This window comes from Lampris incognitus, chromosome 2 (assembly GCF_029633865.1).
Source record: "Lampris incognitus isolate fLamInc1 chromosome 2, fLamInc1.hap2, whole genome shotgun sequence".
Lineage (NCBI taxonomy): Eukaryota > Metazoa > Chordata > Actinopteri > Lampriformes > Lampridae > Lampris > Lampris incognitus.
Genome location: NC_079212.1, coordinates 126626875 through 126650950, shown reverse-complemented (window position 1 = coordinate 126650950; position 24076 = coordinate 126626875). Strand labels below are relative to the sequence as shown.

Below are 24076 nucleotides of genomic sequence, written 5' to 3'. Positions count from 1 at the left end.
TGGCATGGGTTCGAATCTGGCTCAGGCCCTTTGCTGCATGTCATCCCCTCTCTCTCCCCTGCCTTTCCTGTCTCTCTCGACTATTACTATGTAGTAGAAAAAGGCAGAAAATGCCAAAAATGTAATCTTTAAAAAAAAAACTCCCTCCCCTCACAAAATCCTGATCGAAAGTTCTGTTTCATTCGGAAATATGTCAAATCGCAGACGTTTGTGGTTCAGTAAATGGTGCTTCATGGGAGCTTTTGATTAAATCTCTTTCTTTTCCCATTGTTCATAGTTGTCTGGATGGACCAGTAATCTGGTGGACATTGTGATGGCCCACCACTTCAGCACTGTGAGTTTTATCCCAATACTCTTATCTGGTGCCTTAAGCCTGGAGTTTAGGACTCCTATTTTTAGCAATTGTGAAACAATAACTAAACCTAAGCTGCATTATCTTGATTTCCCTATATACCTTTTTCTTGTCTCTTAGAAACCAGCAGACTTGTTTTGCTCCAAAGACATTCCTCTATTTCTGTCCTTTTAGCCAAAAGCGGTGATATTTGGAATTGTACATGGTGAAATCTAGACTCAACAATGAAATTAATCTGCTTTGCACTTAGTTTTTAAGTGTTCATCAGACACTCAACTAACTTCTCTATGAGTTAAAAGGTGGCTTGTTTTATCATTAAAAATGCAGATTTCCACAAATTATCATACATTAAATGCAGCCCACATACAGAACTCCTGGGTTTTATATGCTCATGTGTATTTGTGTCCTTCGTACTGTTTTAAAGTCTAGTAGTTGTAAAGAAAATCGCGTCAATGATAATAAAGATTTACTCTACTGTCTTTCATTTGCTTACAAGGATGAACTGACAGAGAACCAGGAACTGATCCAGACCTACCGTCTCCACATTGCTCAGGATATCAACCAAGACAACCTGGCCCTCTTCTGTGGCTCCTACCAATAGTATGATAGAATAGCAATATTTTGTTATGCAATATGCAGGAATCTGATATCTTTTCTCAGTTGAGCAGTCTTCCATTCGATGCTAATGACAGGCTGCATTCTTTCCATTTGTTTTTGTATATGTACCTAATTACAGCCATGATAACTTTAATTGATATGGCATTGAAATTACTCTTACAATGTCAGCACACAAAGCATTGACACTACTCACATCTGAACATCGAAGCATCATGAAACAAAGTGTATGCAAAACCATGCCTTAATCAAATGGTTAATTGCACAGTGAATTGGGATTTCAGACAGGCTTATTATGTTGAGTTCACTGGCTTCCACCTCGGTTAAACTAACAACCTGCAATGTGTCTCTGCACACCAGCCGTCGAGACCTGGAGATCGAGAGGCCAATCGTAGGTCTAAATGAGGACACAGTCAACACACTAACGTAGGTTTGGGTACAAGTTTATTCAAATGACAGTTTGTATGGGATGGGTGGAGGGCTTTAACAGTTATGTTTGGACACATTCTCTTGCTATCTAGGTGCCCTGCTCTGCTGGTGGTTGGTGACACATCACCTGCTGTGGAGGCTGTGGTGAGTTACATTGCTATAATCTTGGTTAAAATTCAGGACATGTGAAAGAGCCTATTGTCTGCACTGTAACTTGTTTTGATTAAATAATGTTGGTATCTCTTGGGCAGTTGTTCCCATCCCAGGGGTCTGTGCTTTCCTCAGAGGAGCGCTAAAGGTCACAGGGGAGCCGCGAAGACCTGTCTGTTCTTAGGTTATCAAAAATAGATTTATAAAATGTGAAACTCCAAAATTATAACTCACTAGATTATTCCAAATAAATCTTTATTATGTAGATAAGAGGTGTAACCATTAACATGTTCAACTCAAATGATTTGGTACAGGCCTTGGTTCACAGATCACAGTATGCCTTTAATGGACCATAGAGTGGCAGAAGAAGTGTCTTTGTAAACTTAACATGTATTTGTGCAATTTCAACTAGGCTGCATCTTGTGATTTCAGTTTTTCCCCTTAGACTGTCTGTTGGAAATGGGATAACCAACATTCGAAACAATGGTGGCAGTCTCTGATTACACACCGCTGTCCATAATACAAAGTGATCTGTGTTTACTGCCACTCTGTGTAGTGCATAGTAAACTTAAAGAAATGTCAAATACAAGGTTTGTGGGTCATAATGTTGAAGAGGGCATGGCAAAAAAAATTGCTAGTACATTATTTTAGCAATGAAATGTATTATATGGATTTAAATGGAACCGTTCGAACAATACCTGACGGTAATCGAATATAAAACATCTAAAACATCATCATTATCACTGTACAAATCTCTCAAACAAGCTCCAAGCATGTCTGATTATTTTCGAAGCCTGCATCTGATTTTTTCATTTTTTCATAGCGCAAACTTTTTTTTTTGTGTGCATTTTCCCCCCCTTTTCTCCCCAATTATATCTGGCCAGTTATCTCACTCTTCCGAGCTGTACAAGTCGCTGCTCCACCCCCTCTGCCAGACTACCACATGCCTCCTCCGATAAGTGTGGAGTTGCCAGCCACTTCTTTTCACCTGAAAGTGAGGAGTTTCGTCAGGGGGACGTAGCACGTGGGAGGATCACACTATTCCCCCCCAGTTCCCCCTCCCCCCAGAAAGGGCGCCCTGACTGGCCAGAGGAGGTGCTAGTGCAGCGACCAGGACACATACCCACATCCACCTCACACCCGCAGACACGGCCAATTGTGTCTGTAGGGATGCCCGACCAAGCCAGAAGTAACACGGGGATTCGAACTGCCGATCCCCATGTTTGTAGGCAACGAAATAGACTGCCACTCCACCCAGATGCCACTTTTTTCTGTTTTTTTAATAAACTGAGAAAAAAACTGAACTGTGGTCCAAAATTCAAGGTACAGACTAAACTGTGAGTTTAGTGAACCATTACGCCCTTAATATGAATGTCTTCAAAGAGTAAGTACACATTTTTAGCCTGTCTCCGCCTGCTCACATTTTGGAAAAAGGCAAAAAAAAAGAACGAAAAGGGTGTAGAAGAGGACGGTGATGGTGGTGTTGGGGGTTGCTGAAGGTGGCAGTGTTGTAGTAGAACACCACACCCCAGCCTCTGACAAGTCTGATTTAGTTGGCTAATGCTGACAAGTCGCCTTTCCACTTGTCTCATATTTTCCCATATAATAGGCTGCACCCAACTTGTGTTGCTTATATGTCTTATGGGTCTGGATGTTGTTGATGCCCCCACATTATCTGAACATGCATTTTCCCCCAGAATGAAGAAAAAGCAGCTGTTTGATTCACCTAGTTTTTTGTTGACTTTATCACGAAGACAAGTGGTTCTACCATCCTAGACCCACACCAACATGTTTTCAGCTTAAAAATGTACACAAAAAAAACAACCAAAAAACAGGTTTACTACCTTTTTAAAACAATCCCTGTACTGCATTTTCCTCAGCATTGTAGCAGCAGAGCTTGTCTTCTCTCAAAAGTATTCCCCCTCGTAAACCTGCGTTTTCCATGCAATGGATAGGCCAATCCAGCACATCGTGAATCTGTTCTATGGTCCACACGAGGCACCATCGTCTGTGACACCATCAGATGATTGAATTAGATAGTAAATTAAAAAGATTTTTCTGATGTTTGAAAGGGAGGATTTGAAAAAGAGGTTGGGATCCACTGCTTTAGTGGGTTGTCCGATAACTGTTGTCTCTGTCAAGTTTTTCACTCTCCATTTCTGTTTTTCATTGCAAACACGAGAGTTTGGCGCTAATTCAGTGACATGGTATTACAGGTGGAGTGCAATTCAAGGTTAAATCCCACCAAGACCACCTTGCTAAAGGTGAATATGTTTTGATTATTATCATTTGGTTTTCTGTCTTCTAACCTGTTATTGAAGACACTCACAGTTTTTCTCTCCCGCTTTCAGATGGCTGACTGTGGAGGCTTGCCCCAGGTTGTGCAGGTGGGATTTCTTTTTCTGAGATACATTTATCCACGTAACACTTATCTGAATTATTCTCTGGATTATAACTTGTGCGCTGACATACTGCTGATTGCCACTTGTCTGTGAGTTTGTGTATGGTCTGGGTAGATTGTAAAACTGAATTGCCCTTCTGGGATAAATAAAGTTGTCTGAATCTGAATCTATATTTGTTCACAGCCTGGCAAACTTGCTGAAGCCTTCAAATATTTTGTTCAGGGCATGGGCTACAGTAAGTAGACACTCTTCTCTTATTTCAGCACCTGCACTATATCCCAGTAACTTAAAGATACATATTGCCTTGTAGTTATTGAATTAAAAGACTGAAATGGATTTCAGAGCGGGCTTAAACCGGCCCCCTCTATGCTGAATCTCCGTATGTTGTTTATGTACTGGCAAGCTGTTAAATTGACGCATTTGTGGTCAAGGCCTGTGTTCATCGATGAATTTCCTGTTGACTTGAGTGTAATGGCAACTGTCTGTCAAATGAGGATTGTTTTCTCTGTGGTTTCCCATGAGCCTTTGGCAGCCCACCCCCACCCCCTGCAAACAGGGTCTGGCACTTGCCCAACAGTGCATGAAAAGGCCCCGTTTTTGCCACCCAGGTCACGGAGAGGCAGCCTTCAAATTTCAGTGTTTGTTAATGCCATTTCCTCTGTGCTCTTTGCAGTGTGTCGTACTCCCAACCCTCAGTAGGTGAGGCATGAGTGCTTCTGGCGTGACTGAAACAAAAGTGACGCCCAAGATGTGCTGAACAGCAATACATATATCCTGTTCAGTTGTGTGTGGGAGTTAAAAACCCCTCCACTGTTTTTGGTCTTGTGTGCTTTCCAATTCTACACAGAAATGTTTAATGATGCAGTCTCCCTGCAGAGAGACTAGAAGCGCATAATTAAACAGGCCTCCAGGTTTATACACTCATTCATCTGCAAAAAACAACAAAAACAACTATATCCACTTTCCAAACCTTATTGGATTTCAGTGCGTCACCCAAGGACTGTTTAGTGGGTGGATGAGGTAATGAATGTAGGTTTGCTTGCGCTGGCAATACAGATGAAACTTGTACAAACTTCTGTGATGCCAGTTCTCTTTGCTCTCTCCCACCTACAACCCTTCACTGCCGGAATTGCACCCTCGAAGCTAGTATGTCTGAGCCGCTTAAAGGCCATCAAGTACCCCTGTCGAGGAAATGCCATTGCAGGATTAAAACGGTTTAAGAGAATCTGTTCATGCAGAGAGTGGTGGAAAATAAATCTAACACCTCAGCATGTTTCCAAAAGCTGCTTTTCTCTAATTAACACACTGCCACAGCGTAAAATACACAAGTGAAGAAGTGGTGAGATTACTGGTGAGATGATCTCAAATCAGCTGTGGCTAGAAAACAACCCTTTTTCCACAATGCAATATGCAGGCACTGAGAAGCATCTATGTTTCACACCCAACTTGCCTATTTTTCCATAAACCATTATGAGTGGTCCGATTTGCCACTCCTGTGATTTTCCATTTGAGCCAGACACACAGTGAGGTGGGAAAAAGCAACACACGAGTCACCTTTTTTCAACTCTTCCTCCTTTCTCCCTATTTCTTTTCCTTTTTTAAACATTGCTTACAGTTCCCTACGTTCTTCTCAGTCACCTGAGCAACGAATCAGGTACCAGGTTCTTGATCAGCTGCCAGGCTAGATGGCTTGGATCCCAAAAAGCCTTCCATCGGCCTCCACATACCTCACAATCCTACAATGGATGAATGTCATTGTATGCATAGATCCCCCCCAAAGCACAGGGTTTAGTTTTGTCATTCAAACATAGCTCAGCGTGTTAGATGTCGTTTTGTCCGTAATGAGATTTTTTTGCATACTTTGACATATTCATCTTTGTGTAGGAGTTTAATTCCTCCCCCTTAGCATGTGTTCAGTCTTTTTTTATTGCATGAGATGCCAGTGCTGCTTTCTGTCAGTTGAATTAGAATGCTGATGCTGTTGTAACGCCTCGGCTTTCTTTTAGCACAGACTGAGTCTTTTTGCACAGATGCAGTTATTTTCTTTGTACCGTTATTTACTTCATCTGTCTCCATATTTTGGCATTATTGTTTGCATGGTGAATATTGGCAAGATTTTTTTTTTGTAGTCTTTTTCCGGTATCTAATTTCGTTACAAAGACGTGAAATCATCATGCTTCCCTTCACTGCAATGACTTCTAAGACTGTAAGTGGAATGCTAATATATGTGTCTGCTTGTGTGTGTGTGCCTGTCTGTCTCAGTGCCGTCAGCAGGAATGACTCGTCTTGCCCGTTCCCGCACCACCTCCTCCTCCAGCATCACTTCCATGGACAGCAGCCGCAGCCGCAGTAACCTCAACAGCCTGCTAGAGGGCAGTAACACTGGGGCTCTGGACAGCCAAGTCGGGCCGCAGACCATGGAAGTTTCCTGTTAAAATTACCCCTCCTCCCTACCCCTTATTATTGAGTGGTGGCCCTAGGTGCTGCCCTTAGCTCTCCTTCATCATCCCTCAGTAACTTATGTGTCCAATCTCTGTCTCTCCCTCTATCGGTCTTTGTCCCTCATCTTGCTCCTGAGCTACTCGATGCCAGGAGGCTGTATAATGAATTGCGTGATAGCTATGAGGATGTAATAAATATATTAAAAGATTCATATTATTGAATATTCTACTGAACATTCTGTCAAAGTCACATTTCAAGGGGAAAGAAATATGAATAACTATGTAAAAGACATTGTATAGCCCACTGGTCTAATGGTGTGATAAACACAACTGTTTGTATATGTGTGTGCGCGTGTGTTTATCTTTTTATTTTTTAAATTTTTTTGGGGGGGGTGTTTCACTCTCATATACATGTATTGCTTAGACAAATGATCTGGAGACATCAGTTGGATTGTGTCCCCCTCGTTTTGTGTTTTTCCAGTTATGGCCTTTCTTGTCTCGTATTTAATTTTTTTTGTTTCTTCACATGCTTGTCTTTGAATGATGATTGGTTACTAGCCTGAATATTTGTCCTTATACACACTGTAGCCCAGAAAAACAATACCCTCGTACTACCATCTGAATAACATGTAGAAACTCAATTCTTGGTGTGACAGAACACATTTAAAGGTTTATCCGATCTTTTCTGGTACAAACTCTTAACCACATTGCCTAATTTAGCTTGATGACTTAGTTTTGTGTTTAATTTCAAATGTTCTCTACTGCACTGCCCTGCATTGAGACGGCCTACAAACACTGTAGCTTGATTACACCATTGGCTTTGCAGTAATAGGACCGCGATCTGGTCTTTTTTTCCTCTAATGGAGGTTTATGCGAGGGGTCTGGACGATGCCCTCAGTTAGCGTAGCATCCAGGTGAAGGTAGACCACCAGCAAAGCCTAGCAAGTTAGCTGCTTTTCAACGCACAAATGCAAGCAGGCACAGAGGAAATGAAAAGGAAATGTGAAGCAAATATGGAGCTTCCGCCACTCGTTACATTCGTTCTTTATACAATTGAGGACATTGTCATTACCTTATGTTTTGCATCAAAGTTTTTGTTGAACCAACCTATACCATTGTACAGTCAGTTTAGGAGAGGCCCAGCGGTGCTTCTCACTGTCTACTGATTCAACTCATTTCTACTGCGACTGAATAAAGCCAGAAGATGGAAAAATGGTTGTGTTTGTCCCCGTTATCAAGATTGTTCGAGAAGTTCATCCACACAGCTATACGACGGAAATCCAAAAAAAAAAAAAAAACTAAAGTTTAGCACATTTGTTTCAAAAATAAAATGAGAAATGTGGCTGTATCTGATCTGAGCACTGCATACATATCATACTTGTGTTCTGTCAGTGGAAAACATAAGATTGTGGTCAACTCGTTTCCAACCGCAGTTGTGCTTTTTTTTTTTCTAAAAAAAAGTCGACCCCAATGTGTACTCTAGCAGTTGTGGCTTTCTATATTTAGTCTGCTCTAACTATGAGGTAGAACGGTCAGCTGTATTTAAATCGCGATAAAGTAGTTTCCTATTTGAAAGCAGCCACGCCGCGGCGTTTGTAGAGTTTTTAGGATAAGCTGAGACTTTTCAGTACAGTTCGATGATATGACTCGATTCATTAACTTCTCCAACTTGTTTCTCCGCCGCTTACCTTTGTTTTTTCTTTAACCGGTCTCATACAAACAATACAGTTCCAAATAACAAACCTAAGACTTCACTTAAGAGTACAGGTGGATGGAGGAGACGTTTTCTATTTCGGTAAAACAGACCTTCCCACCTCCCACTATAGGATTATTCCTCTGCGTTACCCTTGCAGGAATAATAAATAATAAAGTAAGCATCATGCACACGTCTTCAAAACATACCAGTAAGTATCGTCTCTTTGAAAATTTCTTACTGGAGGTGTCAGCTGAATGTAGTCGGGTTGAAAAGGTTATTGCATAAATCACTAAGGTGCTCTACAATGGAAAAACCGCATAGTACTCAAAGGAATGTAAATCTGGTGTGCCCCGGTAGATGTACCAGATCTCTTCTTGACATGAGACTTTTCCCCTTCCACTGCTAAAGTTATAACTTAACGGTAAAACCCTTTAAAACCATCCAGTGCGTTTTATTTAAACCAAGTTTAACAGAGTTCAGGTTGCTCCAATGACCTGAGAGTTAGGGATATTGTTTTGATCAGAAACCATTTGCCTCCAAAGCTCCATTTTGTGACGTCAATAAAGATGTTCTGTCTTAAGCCACGGTCGATACAGAGTAAATGACCGATGTTAAGGACTAACAAGTTATTTGGGAACTTTCTCATCAAAAGGGTTTGACTGAGCAGCTTTTACAACATCCCTGAAGCATCAATTGTACCTATATTGGCAGTTCAATTTTTTTGTGTCTTCTAATTTGGCTGGTATGGGACTGTGCGTAGCATTTTGACATAAAACTGGTAGTGATAAATTAGTTTGACAACTGATTGATTGGCAGGAAGATCCTGAGTCACGTATCCTTATGGGATGTTGTGCTTACTGACAGTAGGGAATGAGTAGGAGATGTGCAGTAACATTCACAGGTTACCTACAGGCTGAAATGAGAGTGCTGGTTTCATAGCTGACAAGGAAACTTCAGCAAGTTTATTTTCCACTGACATCTGCAGAACAAAACCAGTCTATTCTCAGCAGCGTATCAATCAGCAAAGATGGTTTTTGTGGAATCTTCTCATGTAATTTTCTCAGCATCAACCTTATTTCAAAGACTTGATGAAATCGAGATGGAGCAAGTTCTTACCGAAACGAGCTCAGCAGATTTTGAATCTGTTTTGCGCAATTGCTCTTATTGAGTATGTCATCACTTCAAACCACCACTACATTCACGACATTAATATATGGCCACAAATGCTCCATAAACAAAAGATGCACCCTAACTCTGCCTAACGTACGTCCTACATCACGGAGATCAACAAGAGACCGTTCTGGGTCAGGATGTGAAGGTCTTGAACGTCACAGGAAGCAGTTGCAGAATGACATACATAAGCCAAGGAGGGAGCCTTGTCTCTCAAGACAAGCGTTCACACACAGCTGCATAAACATACCAGATTTCATGGGGACCCACAGTAGCGTAGAGATACTCACTCGTTTTGACTGATCACCAGGCACGAGGAGGAAGCTGAGCTCACACACTTGAAGATATCCACGCTTTTGCCCACAAACTATTGGCATACATTTTTCAGCTGTAGAGGGGACAAAAAGGATTTGGTTGATTAGCCTAATTGTGGAACATATAATTCCTGGATATGCCAATTTGATACAGGAATTCAAAGAAGTGAGTACATTTATTTTTTTTTACAAAAACTCTCCGTTCATTTCCAGTCTTGAGCTCTGATGAAGGTCAGACACAGAAAAAAATGCATTGCATGCAAGAGCCCAACAGTTAGCTGCTCTTGTACTCTGGTCAGGCTTGATTTTTACTGTGCCTCCAGCAAAGCTATGGCCTTGTTAACGGTCAACATTAAACATGAAGTTAAATATCATATACAAGTACAGAATATGGATAGAGAAGTCTGTTGCTGGGTCAACAAATTTTTTTTTTCTCTGAAGTTTTTATGTGATATATGCAAATAGAGCAATCGCTTGCTAACTTGGTAACTTTTTTTTTTAATCAATTTTCTGATATTTATTTGATGTAGTTAGAGCAAAGTAAAAAGGTGGTCACCATCATGTGAATAGAACTATTTTTTTCTTTTCATATTGAAAAAAACAATCTTAACCAGACCCCTATTTCCTGACTTACACAATTGCGTGAAAAAATAACACAGGATATCAGCACTTCTTGTGGTTAGATGTTTTCGTGTGTCATTCTCATCTTGTTGTCCGGCTACAAAAAGAAGATGCACCGCACCTGTGTGCTATAGCGGTTATATTTATTATATGATGATTATTATGGAAACAAGCAAATTAAGAGTATGAACGATAAAAGGCGAAGATAACGTGACATGTCCTAACACTACCTCTTGCATCTCTGTCTCTTTTTCTATCTTTTTCCTGCTCGTCTTGTCAGATAATAAACCCACTCAAAAACTGCAGACAGTAAAGAGCATGGGGAGCTGCCCTATCAAATGCAAACCTGACCGGGCAACCTCAGAGAATACCTCTGAACCTGGAAAAACAGGTAAAAATCTGCTCTCGGAAGCTCTTTGAAATGCAGAGAAAAATAAAAACTTTAGATTTTGAGAGTATTAGTACAGAAAACTTTATTTTTAAAAAAAAGGCACTTTTAGTGCATCAACTCAAGTTGTTTTTTCTCTTTGCAGGCAGCCAGAGAAACATGCTGGTATCCCTGTGTGACTACTCATCCTTTAACTTTGAGCAACTCACCATGCATGTTGCAGAGAGGCTCACCATTGTATCTGAGTATGTGACATATTGATTGATAAAGTTGTTCATACTCTAGCTTTGCATCTATAACTGATATAATTATACTGACTGCTTCTTTCGTCATCAGCGATGGCGATTTTGTGATGGTGAAGTCTACAACGACAGGCCGACAGAGCTATATTCCGACCAGCTATATTGCAAAGGTGACAAACAAGTAAGTCGCTATTGGACATTCGTCAATAAATCAAGCTGATGAGAGGTTTGAGCAGGAGTTATAGGCACTGTTATACAGACATAGGCATCTGCGTGCCATGGAGGCCCAAGGCTAATGTAGGTTTTCCATCCACCCAACACTACACAAGAGGATTTCACTGATTAATCTGTTCTCCTTGACTGAAGGTGCTATTGGTGAAATCAGCTGGTGTGGTGTTGGGTGGATGTTAAAACCTGCATACACTTGGTCCTCCATCATGGTTGCCTCATGGTTGCTTATGTCTGCAGCAGAGATGAATGTGAAGATAAGGCTGACAGGTGGCGGGTTGGAGGGGTGGGGTCTGTGTATGTGACTGTATCCTTTCATAAGTAGGCGTTTGGAACAAGGCTTTTGCTCTCATGTTACATGACATCAACTTCACCTACCCATTTGCATCACCCCTCTGGTGTGGGATGCTATCTAACTTTGTGGAGTTTCCTTGCTTTGAGAAGCGTGAAAAAATATTCGAGAAAATTACGCCTGACATTTAATCAACAGTAACTTTCTGTCTATCTCTGCTTCCAACATGTCTAAATGTCGGCTCACTCTTGTCTCTGTTGAAGGTGGCTGTTCACGGGCATCAGCAGGTGCAAAGCTGAGGAGCTGCTGATGCTGCCTAATAACCAGACAGGAGCCTTCATGATTAGAGAGTCGGAGTCAAACAGAGGTTGGCATGTTTTACTTCTTCACATCCAGACCCGGAAAAACTTAAGTGTGGTGCCCTAGGGTGATCACAGTTGAAGTGCCCCCCTCCTCCCACTTTGCACATAAAAAAGTGAAATTTACTATATAGATTTACATGAACTTATAGCTAAAGTACAGACTCAACACATATTACAGAAAAATGTAAGACCCAGCCAAAAAAACCCTACACCATAGATAGACCCTCACACTGATGCTCACATCTGAATGCAACTCACATCCCAATGCAACGCGACATGCTAAATATTATTTCCATTAAAAAATGGCCTGTATGAGACCAACACGCAAAACCATTACAGAGTATGTATAAAAAAACAAAACCCATATACTAAATAAGGCAAGCCCGATAACGACTGTCGCAAGCAACCATTTCAACAGCTGAATGATCACAGAGTGCCAGGTGAGGCGCTGTGAAGGCATAGGGAATAGCACATTCAGGCAATGTATTGCAGTGTGTGGGCTATTAGAAATTATGGTTTTGTTGTTCCGTTGTTTTTGGAAACAGAAATTAAAGGAATGAAAACAGAATAGTGATTTGATTTTCATTTCAAATTCCACAAACAAAAAGGCATTTTTCATTTTCTTGGTCAGAAACGGCAGAGACAACATTTATAAAGGACTTGATTTTCCTTCTCGCCTTTGTAACACAGAAAAGTTAGTAAAATGGTCTTTGGACATATTTTCTATCAGCAATAAAGTGTACTACTATTATTATCTAAATAAAATGGAAGGATTCGCTGTGTCCCGTGGCGACCGGCCGAACAGCGCCACTTTGTTATTACAATCCACGTTGTGGTCGGAGGGGGGATTACACCCAAACGGACACTGCACTAAACGGCGTCTCTCCCTCTCCACGCCGCCGTGGTGCTGAAAGATGCGCAGGAAATACGACAAATATTTTTAAATATATTTTAAATATTTTAAAAGTCTACTCGTTGTCTTAGTCATTTGGTGCACCCCCAGCAAGGCAATTTGGCTGGTTTCCCCGTACTCGCCATATAGTACCTGTATTGATAAAATTTCCATTACAAGTTGGTGCTTGGTGCTTCAAATTATATTTTTCGTGAAACAACTAAAAAAATGTCATTTGTTTCCAATGTGCAGTACTTCACGCATAAGGATTTTCTTGGCAGTATCTAACAATAAGACCATTCCAATACAACATAAGATTATTCTTATACTACTACTTTCGGCTGCTCCCGTTAGGGGTCACCACAGTGGATCATCCGTTTCCATTTCTCCCTGTCCTCTGCATCTTCCTCTGTCACACCAGCCACCTGCATGTCCTCTCTCACCACATCCATAAACCTCCTCTTTGGCCTTCCTCTTCTCCTCTTCCCTGGCAGCTCCATATTCAGCATCCTTCTCCCAATAGACCCAGTATATCTCCTCCACACATGTCCAAGCCATCTCAACCTTGCCTCTCCTGATTTGTCTCCAAACCGTCCAACCTGAGCTGTCTCTCTAATATACTCGTTCCTAATCCTGTCCCTCTTCGTCAATCCCAACGAAAATCTTAGCATCTTCAACTCTGCCACCTCCAGCTCCACCTCCTGTCTTTTGGTCAGTGCCACTGTCTCCTAACCATATGTATAACATAGCTGGCCTCACCACCATCTTGTAAACCTTCCCTTTAACTCTTGCTGGTACCCTTCTGTCACAAATCATTCCTGACACTCTTCTCCACCCACTCCACCCTGCCTGCAATCTCTTCTTCACCTCTCTTCTGCACTCCTCGTTACTTTGTACAGTTGACCCCAAGTATTTAAACTCATATGCATTCATCACCTCTACTCCTTGCATCCTCACCATTCTATAAGATTAATTATATTAATATTATTATATTATATATAATTATATAATATATAAGAATAATTAATATAATATATAAATGTATTATTATATTAATATGTTATATTAATTAAAAGACCATAAGCTTATTCTTATACAATATTCAGTAAACTGAAGTTGATTTGTACTGAAAGCTAATTTAACAATTCATCTCATCCGTTTGCAATGAAAAGGGCAAGGGAAAGATTGGGTACTATACCAAATGACTGATTATGGTGGACATTTTTTTACAGTCGATTTTTTTTGTTCACTAGATAATGTGAAACTATAGGAGGCTAAGGCACTGTAATTCAGCTGTTATATAATATTCATTCACTGTTTTCGTCTGCAGATAGCTATTCACTGTCTGTCCTGTGGAGAGGCAACTCCTCATCCCGAAACTCCGTGAAGCACTATCGGATCTGTCGCCTGGAAAACGGCTGGTTCTACATATCCCCGTGTGTCACCTTCCCCTCTCTGCATCAGCTGGTGGAGCACCATTCCGGTGGGTGGCAAGGACGTAATGCTGTTCCTCCTCAGGACACACTGTAGAATAGCCCAGAGTCCACCATTATGTAATTGGTTAAAGAAAGGCACTAAAATGTGAACTCGCTCCACAGAATCTGCAGATGGGTTGTGCTGTCTGCTGACAGCGCCTTGTTTCATCCAGGGTTCTGACAGCCCTGCAGAGCTAGCCAGGCCTATGCCCAGGCCTATGCCCCGGGCTATCAGGAGGCCGACCCTCAACTGGAAGGACGTTAGCAGGTAGGACACGTTTGTTTTCTTTGCTACACCACTCCCAGTAATCTGGTCTGAAATCTGGACTTTTTGTTTCACTAGCCTCTTCTCAATTTGCACATGAACGGCCCCTGATTAATTTGGGATACGGGGGGCAAGGGGGGGCACAGTGGCTATTATTAATTAAATTATGTGAAGATGCTTGGCGACTTTACCTGAAAGACAACTATCATGCTTAGGGCTTCTAATGGAGCTATTGAGCCACAAGACATATTTAATATAAACAAGAACTGGCGATGAATTAATGTCATCATTCCCTCTGTGGACCGAGTTTCTAATTCTCTCCAGAGAGAATTGAACTTTTCATAAACACGGCTTCGGACTGAATCTCGTGCAGGTCAAACTGCACATTTATTTTGGTTGAGTCTTGTATAACCTCTGGTTTACATGCGTTACACACGGCGCAACAAGTAGTCTCACTTCTGAAGACGAACTGTATTCGAACCGTGAACGTAAGGAAACGACCGTAGCGCGGTCACACGATCGCCTTTAGCTTCTTCGCGTAACGAACACTGACTTCGTTCGACATGTCAAAAACAACACCGCCAGTCGGTCAGTCATCATATTACAAGGTCTATACTGCCATCTACTGGTGAAAACTACCTTTAAATTAAAATAAGCGAATTCAAGCGTAAATTAGAAACAACATATATCATTACAATAAGAACATTTGAAGCAATTCTAGTCCCCTAAATGTCCAGGGTTCCGCATATGCATTAGTTCATCATATCGAATGTCAGCACTGTCGGCAAAGTTGGCTGTATGTGACACGAAAGCTTTTTGAGATAGGGCCTACAATATTGCTTCGGACAGTGCAGTCAACACAAAATCCCTGCCCTGATTATAATTGTTGTTGCATGTGCTGGTCAAAACGATGTAACATCCATTCATGACACCTCTCTCCTCTCAGGTCAATGCTATTTACGGGGAACAGAGCAGAGTCAGAACACTCTCTGGTGAGCGAGGGGCTGAGGGAGGCCATAAGTTCATACCTCTACATGACAGAATCCACTGGACAGGACAGTGATCTAAACTGGGACACTTGAAATGTCAGAATGGACCTGTTAAAAACTATTGAATGGAGACCAAAAGTCAAGACTGAATACTGCCCTGTCTCATCAGTACTTTGGAGAACCCAGGTGAAGCGGCAAAAGGGAAGGCAACCTCTTCACATCTAAGTGCGCCAAACGTCTGGAAAGCCCCTGAGCAGCATATTGAATGCGGCACTACATTGTACGAGAGATATTTCAGCAAATTTAAGTTTCCTATGCCTTTTAGATTTCACAGAGGCAAATCTACACACTGGCTTTATTAAACAGAATAATCAAGAGCCAGATGAGTATTTAAAAAGAAATTGTATTGGTTTAAAAGTGATGTCATGATGATTGTTTAAGTGTTTCTGCTGAATAATGATCTAACTTGTGCATCCGCAAGTTTACGTGCCCTTTAAGGAAACAGACTATGCAATTGACAAATTTGTATATCAATGGTAAGTATTATTATCTAATAATGTGACTATTGTTATGGTATTGGTATCCAATAAACATGGTATAAAACATTAAAAAAAACTTAACAACATACCCCCTTTTATTAAAAAAAAGACCACCCTAGAAGGATGAGTAGTGGGCTGATCTCGCTAGAAGTTCTGTGATGTACATCTCATGTTTGAAAGAAAGTGGAGGTGGCTCTCAAAGGGTATTGCCTAAACACGAGTCTGCAGATAGTACATGCCACATACAAGATTTTGTTTTGTTTTTTTGGTTACAAGTTTCAAGTATATAAGTCATATGTGAAAAGTCAATGCTTGTTTTACTGGCTCAACACACAAGTCGGGGGGGGGCGCTTATAAAGGAGAAATAAAAGTGTAAGAACAGGATACATGTGCAGTCTTTATTAACATTGATTTAAGATGCATTTGAGTGAGGACTGTATGTACTGTAGGAAAGAACAAGGATTTAAAAAAAATACTGGCAGGACACAAAAAATGAAATCTCTCCTTTTGCAGAACTGGCTGGAAGGGTAGCCTCATTTTAGATGACCTTAGTGGGAGTTTTTCGCATGAAGGAGTAAATCAACTGCATGCTTTTTCTGAAGCGGGCTGTCTCCAGTTTGTCCCCATTCATTGTGACAGTTGGATACAGAAAGTCAAGTCTTAATCAGGTTTGTGTGGCAAGACAAAGAGGGCACCTGGCTGTTCACATAGTCCACAAACTCAGACAAGATTTGCAAAGCATTTGTGAAGATCAGGAATATATCAATAATATACCTGTAGTAACAAACAATAGATGATTTATGGAGGTTGTTTCTGTCAATACAGTCATACTCAAATAACCCCTATATACAAGTTTGCATAGCTTGGTGCTACTGTGGCTCCCATGCAGGTAGTAGCATTTTTGTACTTTGTTTAGCAATAGTTCAATGAGCTATTGTGAAAATGCAGTAAAAGGAGTTTTGGGGGATATTTGTGTAGAGAGAGGTATCATTTCATGTCACGAGACTTTTCTATCTGTGGAAACTTTTGTGGTTTCAGAGGAAAATCTGATGTGTCCCAGATGTGGGCAGGAAGTGATTGAACCAAAGGTTTCAGAAAATGATTTAGGTAATGAGAAATGGATTTAGACCCAAAAGAAGACAGTTTTGCAGCCGGGGTGTGATTTAGGACTCTTATGTATTTTAAGAAGGTAAAGTCAAAAATTTCTTATATGCTGTATAACGCAGTTGTAGTGTTATAAATAATAATACAAAAAAAGTTAGTTGAATTTCTTCGATAATTTATTTGACAAAACTAGAAGGAAAAACTCAGGTTTTCTTCCACAGTAAAAAGACATACATATGTAGGTCAGGTCAGGTGAACCGGCCGTACTAAATGTCCGTAGGTGTGAATGTTTAAGTGCTGTTATTTACCGCACACGTGTGAAGGTGGGCGGGAATTCGGTTGGTGAGCGGTTGATGTTAAAGGTCGCTGCTGTTGAGCGTGAGTTGCAGTGAAGTTTTGGAAAGCACATTCGTCTTCATTGTTGTTATTGAACCAACATTGATAACAGAGGATGGCTGCTGGCAATTACAAAGTACCGCCAGTGTTTGATGGAAGAAAAATGAATAAATCTTACGAAAGTTGGAAAAAAGAGGTTGAAATTTGGAGACTGGTTACCGACCCTTTTAAAAAGAAGCAGGGTTTTGGCGGTTACCTTGTCGCTAACGGGAAGAGCCAGGGACAGTGGGCTGGAAATCGCCGCAGAGGATTTCAAGCGACGGCGAAGGTATGACTACACTTATCACAAATTTGGACTCTATTTTTGAAAGAGAAGAATCGCCAGTACGAGGCGCACACAGAAGTTTGACCGGATCACAAGAGAAAATGGCGTCTCTGTGGTGGATTGATTATCGAATTTGAACGCCGATACAACAGAAGTTCAAAATTGAGCTGCCGGATGCCGTGTTAGCCTTCAAGATACTAGGTACTGCGGGGCTCAGTGTTAAAGATAAACAGTTGGCGCTTACCGCCTGCCCAAGCGTCTCGTTCGTTAACATGAAATCTGCCTTGAAGAGAGTCTTTGGCGATAACTCACCACAGCAGGGCGCCAGTGAGCTACAAATGAGTAGAGATACTGCCGACGCTGCCTACGACATACGTTTTAACGGCAAGCGAAACGCAAGTTCAAGTTCGCAGATTCAAACAGCTGTTCAGTGTACGAATCCACTAGACAGAAACGGGAAAAGAACAAGATGTGCAGTCTGCCAAAGCACATATCACTGGGCAAAGGACTGCCCACACAGAAATTAACACGCAAAACTGACCGAAGATGAGAGATTGACAGATGTTGAAGAATGCAACGTTACTTCTTCTTTTTTTTTTCTCAAAAGAGGCATTGTCTGTCACAGAGATCCTTATGGTGGAGTCTTTAAGATCTGCTGTGATCGATACAGTGCAAGCTGCGCACTTGTGTGTGGAGAAAAATGGCTTGATCATTACAAAAGTGAACTAACACAGAATGAGTTATTGAAAATGAAGGACATAAAAAGTGCAAGACCATTCAAGTTTGGTGATGGCAGAGTTGTTCAGTCGACAAAGAAAGTGAAAATTCCAGCCATGATAGGACAAACTAGGTGTCAAATTGAAACAGAAGTTGTCCCAGCAGTTATCCCATTGTTTTAAGCAAAACTTCACTCTAAAGAGCGTGTTAGACCGTGAAAACGACAAAGCCACAATGTTCAAGCAACCAGTGAAACTTTGAACTAACATCTTCAGGACATTATTGTGTGAATTTAAGGGATGAGAATAACCCAGATGAGCGCAAGATCCAAAATGAGAGTGGCATTCTCATTGTGAAAGAAAACATAACAAAAGAAAAACAGAAAGTTCTGTGGAAACCATACAAGCAATTTGGACATGCCTCAGTGGACAGACTGGAAATACTGGTCTGCTCAGGTAATAAGATTATGAATGCAACACTATTCTCAGGGACATTGTAAAAAACTGTGAAACATGCATCAGATACAGCAAACCTAAGCAAAAGCTAGTGGTGGGTTTGCCTATAGCCTCAACCTACAATGAAACAGTAGCTGTGGACTTGCATGAGCTAGAGCCGGGAGTGTGGTATCTGCATGCTATTAACCACTTCACACGCTTCACTGCAGGGAGCACTGTCACCAACAAGAAACCCAGGGAAATAGTGAAGCACTTTATTCACTGCTGGATAAGTGTTCATGGTCCTCCGTACAGACTGTTCAGTGACAATGGAGGTGAATTCAACAACAAAGAAATGAGGGACATGGCTGAAAACTTTAACATTGAAGTGAAAACAACTGCAGCTTATAGCCCATGGAGTAATGGGCTTTTGGAAAGGCATAACCAAACTCACAGAAATCCTGATGAAAGTGAAGAGAGACAACAGATGTGACTGGAAGACAGCCCTAGATTGGGCCCTGATGGCAAAAAACTCTATGCACAATGTGCATGGCTACAGTCCCTACCAGCTGGTGTTCGGGCAGAACCCAAATCTGCCTTCAGTTCTCACTGATAAGCCACCAGCTCTAAAAGGTGCCAGCGTAAGTACTTGGATAGCCCAGCACATTGCAACATTACATGCTACAAGAAGAGCATTTACAGAAGCCAAGTGCTCTGAAACGATCCGAAGAGCTCTTCGTAAACAACTGCAACCCACTGATGACCAACATGTAACAGGGGACAAAGTTTACTACAAGCGGGTGGACTGTACTGAATGGAAAGGTCCTGGTGTGGTCATCAACAAAGATGGTGCAGTCATATTTGTTAGGCATGGGGGCACCTACATTCGGGTACATCAATCCAGGCTTTGTAAGATAGATGGCCCACAAACAATGCTGGGAGAAAGGGACAATCAGTTGGAGGGGACTGAAAATCATACCCCCGCTACCAGAAGCGGGACTCAATGAGAACTATGACACTGAAAATGAACATGAGGACGAGACACCTACAAATGGTGAATCACTTGATGCTGAGGATAACAGTGAGCCCCCTCACATGGCAATACAGCCTGGGGGGTGGGGATCAAGATCAGTCTGACACATCAAAGACACACTCCATCATGACATGTGAAGGCCTTAGGCTGAAAACTGGACAAGTAGTTACATACACAGATTGTGGAAGTGGCCAAGCACACAGTGGAAAAATAGTCAGCTGGGCAGAGAAGGCCACTGGACCTCACAAAAACTTGTACAACATGCAGTACACTGAACCTGAGGAAATTGCTGGTACGATAGGGTCAGTTGACCTGGGATGAGTAGACAGTCTTCAACTGTTTCCATCTGAGCATGTCTGTGAATGTTTTCATTCATCCAGATCCAGCCCAGTATCACGCCAAAGTGTGTAATACACACACTGGTCCAACGTGTCAGTGTCACGGTTTGCCTCGCTCAGGCGTGAAAAGTACACACCTGTACGGCTCCAACGACTCATGACCACTGAATGGAGCACAAACAAAGTCGAAACTAACACCCCCAACAACTGTCGTTGCTAAACATCGGCACACAAAAGAGCCATTGACATCAATAGCTCTGATAACGACTGCCGTTGCTAAACATCGGAACACAAAAGAGCCATTGACATCAATAGCTGTGATAACGACTGTCGTTGCTAAACATCGGAACCCAAAAGAGCCATTGACATCAATAGCTCTGATAACAACTACAAAGAGGCTAAATATCTGAGTTTCATCCCCAGCCAGTCAGACTAGCTTGGTCTAGTCCAGTGTTTCTCAACCCAGTCCTCAAGGAACCCCTATCCTGCATATTTTCTTTGCAACCCTGCATAGGTACCTGTTTGTAGTTATTCAACCAATCAGCAATGAATTTTGTCCGATGTTGCACACCTTGCATAATTAAGTGCTGCGAGAGGATTGGTCGAGTAAGTACAAGCAGGGCTACCTATGCAGGGTTACAATGAAAATCTGCAGGATAGGGGGTCTTTGAGGACTGGGTTGAGAAACACTGGTCTAGTCAGAAAGGCATGAACTGATGAAGCCTCTTGGATGAGAGGTGAAACGTCTTCACAGATATATAACCAAGTCCAGTTACACTTGATTCAATTCCTTTGGACATCTGAGCATGCCAAGTTAGGTGCTAACGGCCACGAAGAAGACACACTTATCATGAATAATGATGCATTCCATTCATTATCCGAACTGCTTATCCTGCTCTCAGGGTCGCGGGGATGCTGGAGCCTATCCCAGCAGTCATTGGGCGGCAGGCGGGGAGACACCCTGGACAAGCCGCCAGGCCATCTCAGGGCCGACACAGACACACACACACACACACAAACACACACACACACACACACACACACACACACACACACACACACACACACACACACACACACATTCACACATTCACACCTAGGGACAATTTAGTATGGCTGATTCACCTGACCTACATGTCTTTGGACTGTGGGAGGAAACCGGAGCCCCCAGAAGAAACCCACACAGACACGGGGAGAACACGCAAACTCCACCGTGAGCACCACCTGGGACAACCCCCAAGGTTGGACTACCCTGGGGCTTGAACCCAGGACCTTCTTGCTGTAAGGTGACGGCGCTAACGACTGTGCCACCGATGATGCATTCATGCCTGCCAAACAGATTGAACTCAGCAATTGGAAAAGGAATGATGTATTTGAAGAGGTGTAAGATGAAGGCCAGAAATGCAGCTCTACGAGGTGGGTGTACACAGTCAAGAAGAAACCTGGTGGTGTTGTACCTAAAGCTAGATTATTTGCAAGAGGCTTTGAAGAAATGAACACTCAGGAACTCCCCAAAGACTTACCAACATGTGCCTCAAAATCAGCAGTGTTAAGGAGCTCATCCACTCTGGCACTATCCAGCAGATCATGTGGTCAGCTACCAAGGAGCAGCTTGCTGACTGCTTTCCAAAGAAGGGGACATTTAAACTCATTCTGCTGAGGGACCTTAAAAGCCTAAACAGACTAGACAACAAAGAGTTTTTTGAAATTGAAACTAGTCATTAAAGCTGCAGCTTTAAATCTGTTAAAGGTTAAAAAAAAGTTTAATTTTTTTGGACTGTGTTTGTCTTTAAAGTGATGCTGACATCAAAATCTGAAAATTCCTATTGATACGCTATGTTCCGAGTTGGAATGTGACCACAGAGAAATTCAGTGGCCAAAACAGCGCGTCTGCGGCCATTCAAGAAATATCTGTGATTGACTGTAGATGGTGTCCAGTGACAAATTGCGCCGGTGGATACGTAGACACCAGTCAATTTGCATATAGGGTGTGTCCATAGCGAGATGCTATAAAACCACGGAGAAGCCGTTCTTTCACCCCCTCCTGCTAGCTACTTGGCTCGAGTTTGTGCTATTTTGCTGAGACTTTATTATCGATCTTGCTAAGGCGTATTGCTATCTATCTATCCATCTAAATATCTATCTAACAGTTATTTGTATCACCGAATCCTCCTCCTCGAAACTGTAATCCTTGCAGAGGATCTCCCTCTCGCTATCCAAAAATTTTTTGTAAATAACAAATGACGAGCCGTACCGAGCCCCACCCACCCAGGAAGACAGTAGCCAATAGCTTTGAATTCTTAAAACCACACCTATTTTTGGTTGTGATTCAAACTCCCAATGTTAAAAAATTGTGTTCAGAAAGGGCATGTCAGTCTCTCTTTAAAGAAAAAGGGGAGTTTGTTCAGTGCTATGTTCACTGCGCATGTATGAAGGTGGGCAGGAATCCGGTTGGTGAAAGGTGATGTTAAGGTTGTTGCTGTTCTTGTCCAACACATCAATTCAGTGGACAAGAACATTAACTTCACAAGGGAAGATGTAAAGAACAACAGTTTGCCCTTCTTGGACTGTGATGTCCACATTGGGGAAAACAGGAGCCTCCACATTGGGGTTTACAGGAAACCTACACACACAGAACAATATCTACTTTTCGACTCACACCACCCGCTGGAACACAAACTGAGCATCATCAGAACTTTGCAACACAGAGCTGCCAATGCGCCCAGCAGCACTCAGACCCAACGAGAAGAACACAAACACCTGAGGGGAGCTTTAAAAACCTACGGCTACCCCAGTTGGACCTTTGTGAAAACTGCAACACGTTCCAAAAAGACCAACCAGATGAGCGACGAGGAGAAAAGGAACAGAAGGAATAGCACAGTCATCCCGTATGTTTCTGGGGTCTCCGAGAAACTCAGGAGAATTTTCAACAAACACCGCATCCCGGTATACTTCAAACCCAGCAACACGCGCCGACAAAGGCTGGTTCATCCCAAATACCGTGTACCACACACCCGGAAAAGCAATCTGGTGTATGCCGTACAATGCAATGAGGATTGCACTGACCTATACATAGGAGAAACCAAACAACCACTACACAAACGGATGGCCCAACACAGAAAGCCAAACTCCTCAGGACAAGACTCAGCAGTCTATCTACACCTAAAGCAGAAGACACACTCCTTCGAGGACAGCAACGTACACATTTTGGACAGAGAAGATAGATGGTTTGAAAGAGGGGTGAAGGAAGCCAACTGGAAAAACCATCCCTCAACAGAGGAGGAGGTCTGCGACACCACCTATCTCCCACTTACAATGCCGTCCTTTGATCACTACCCAGGAGACTCAAGAAGCCTAGCCTCCAAGAACAACAGTCGGTCATTAACGGCTCCAACGACTCTCGTGACCACTGAATAATGAAGTCGAAACTACCCCCCCCCCCCCAACGACCGTACCTGCTAAACAAATGCAAATCAATAGCTCCGATGGCGACGGGCACGGCTGGACATCGGAGCACAGGAGAGCCACGCATATCAATAGCTCCGATAACGACGGGCGCGGCCATAACATCGGTACACAAAAGAGCCACTCATATCTATAGCTCTGACAACGACTCCTAGAGGATAAATTCTGAGTCTCATCACCAGCCAGTCAGACTAGCTTGGTCTAGTCAGAAAGGCACGAACTGAGGTAGCCTCTTGGATGAGAGGCGAAACGTCTTCACGTATATATACTGTAATGTTCTGTGCCCTCTGGCTATGTTAACTTATGACATTAATAAAGCAAGGACGACTTCTCTCGTGCTGGGTGTTTATTCACCGACCGGATTCGGCTCTTAAGCACGACGTCGCGACGCGACGTCACGTGTGGGCGGAGTTATACTTCCGGTGCCTTGGGGAATCTCACTGCATTATTTTCCACTCAAAA

The 24076-nt window shown here is 42.3% G+C and overlaps 2 protein-coding genes across 2 annotated transcripts in view; both read left to right on the top strand.

Moving 5' to 3' along the window:
• Positions 1 to 6728, top strand: part of LOC130134289 (protein NDRG3-like) — a 61772-nt gene extending 55044 nt beyond the window's left edge. The window contains exons 9-16 of the mRNA XM_056302202.1: positions 278 to 334; positions 849 to 952; positions 1328 to 1393; positions 1489 to 1540; positions 3763 to 3810; positions 3898 to 3933; positions 4132 to 4183; positions 6211 to 6728. Of these exons, the coding sequence (XP_056158177.1) occupies positions 278 to 334; positions 849 to 952; positions 1328 to 1393; positions 1489 to 1540; positions 3763 to 3810; positions 3898 to 3933; positions 4132 to 4183; positions 6211 to 6383 (588 nt within the window). The 3' untranslated portion in view covers positions 6384 to 6728. The remainder of the gene's footprint in view (positions 1 to 277; positions 335 to 848; positions 953 to 1327; positions 1394 to 1488; positions 1541 to 3762; positions 3811 to 3897; positions 3934 to 4131; positions 4184 to 6210) is intronic.
• Positions 6729 to 9460: 2732 nt separating this feature from the next.
• On the top strand, positions 9461 to 16237 carry LOC130107490 (src-like-adapter 2). The gene is made up of 8 exons (XM_056274117.1): positions 9461 to 9735; positions 10471 to 10581; positions 10724 to 10823; positions 10915 to 11001; positions 11604 to 11707; positions 13925 to 14077; positions 14193 to 14337; positions 15281 to 16237. Exons 2-8 carry the CDS (start codon positions 10509 to 10511, stop codon positions 15414 to 15416), a joined length of 798 nt encoding a protein of 265 aa, XP_056130092.1. The 5' UTR covers positions 9461 to 9735; positions 10471 to 10508; the 3' UTR covers positions 15417 to 16237.
• Positions 16238 to 24076: the final 7839 nt, after the last annotated feature.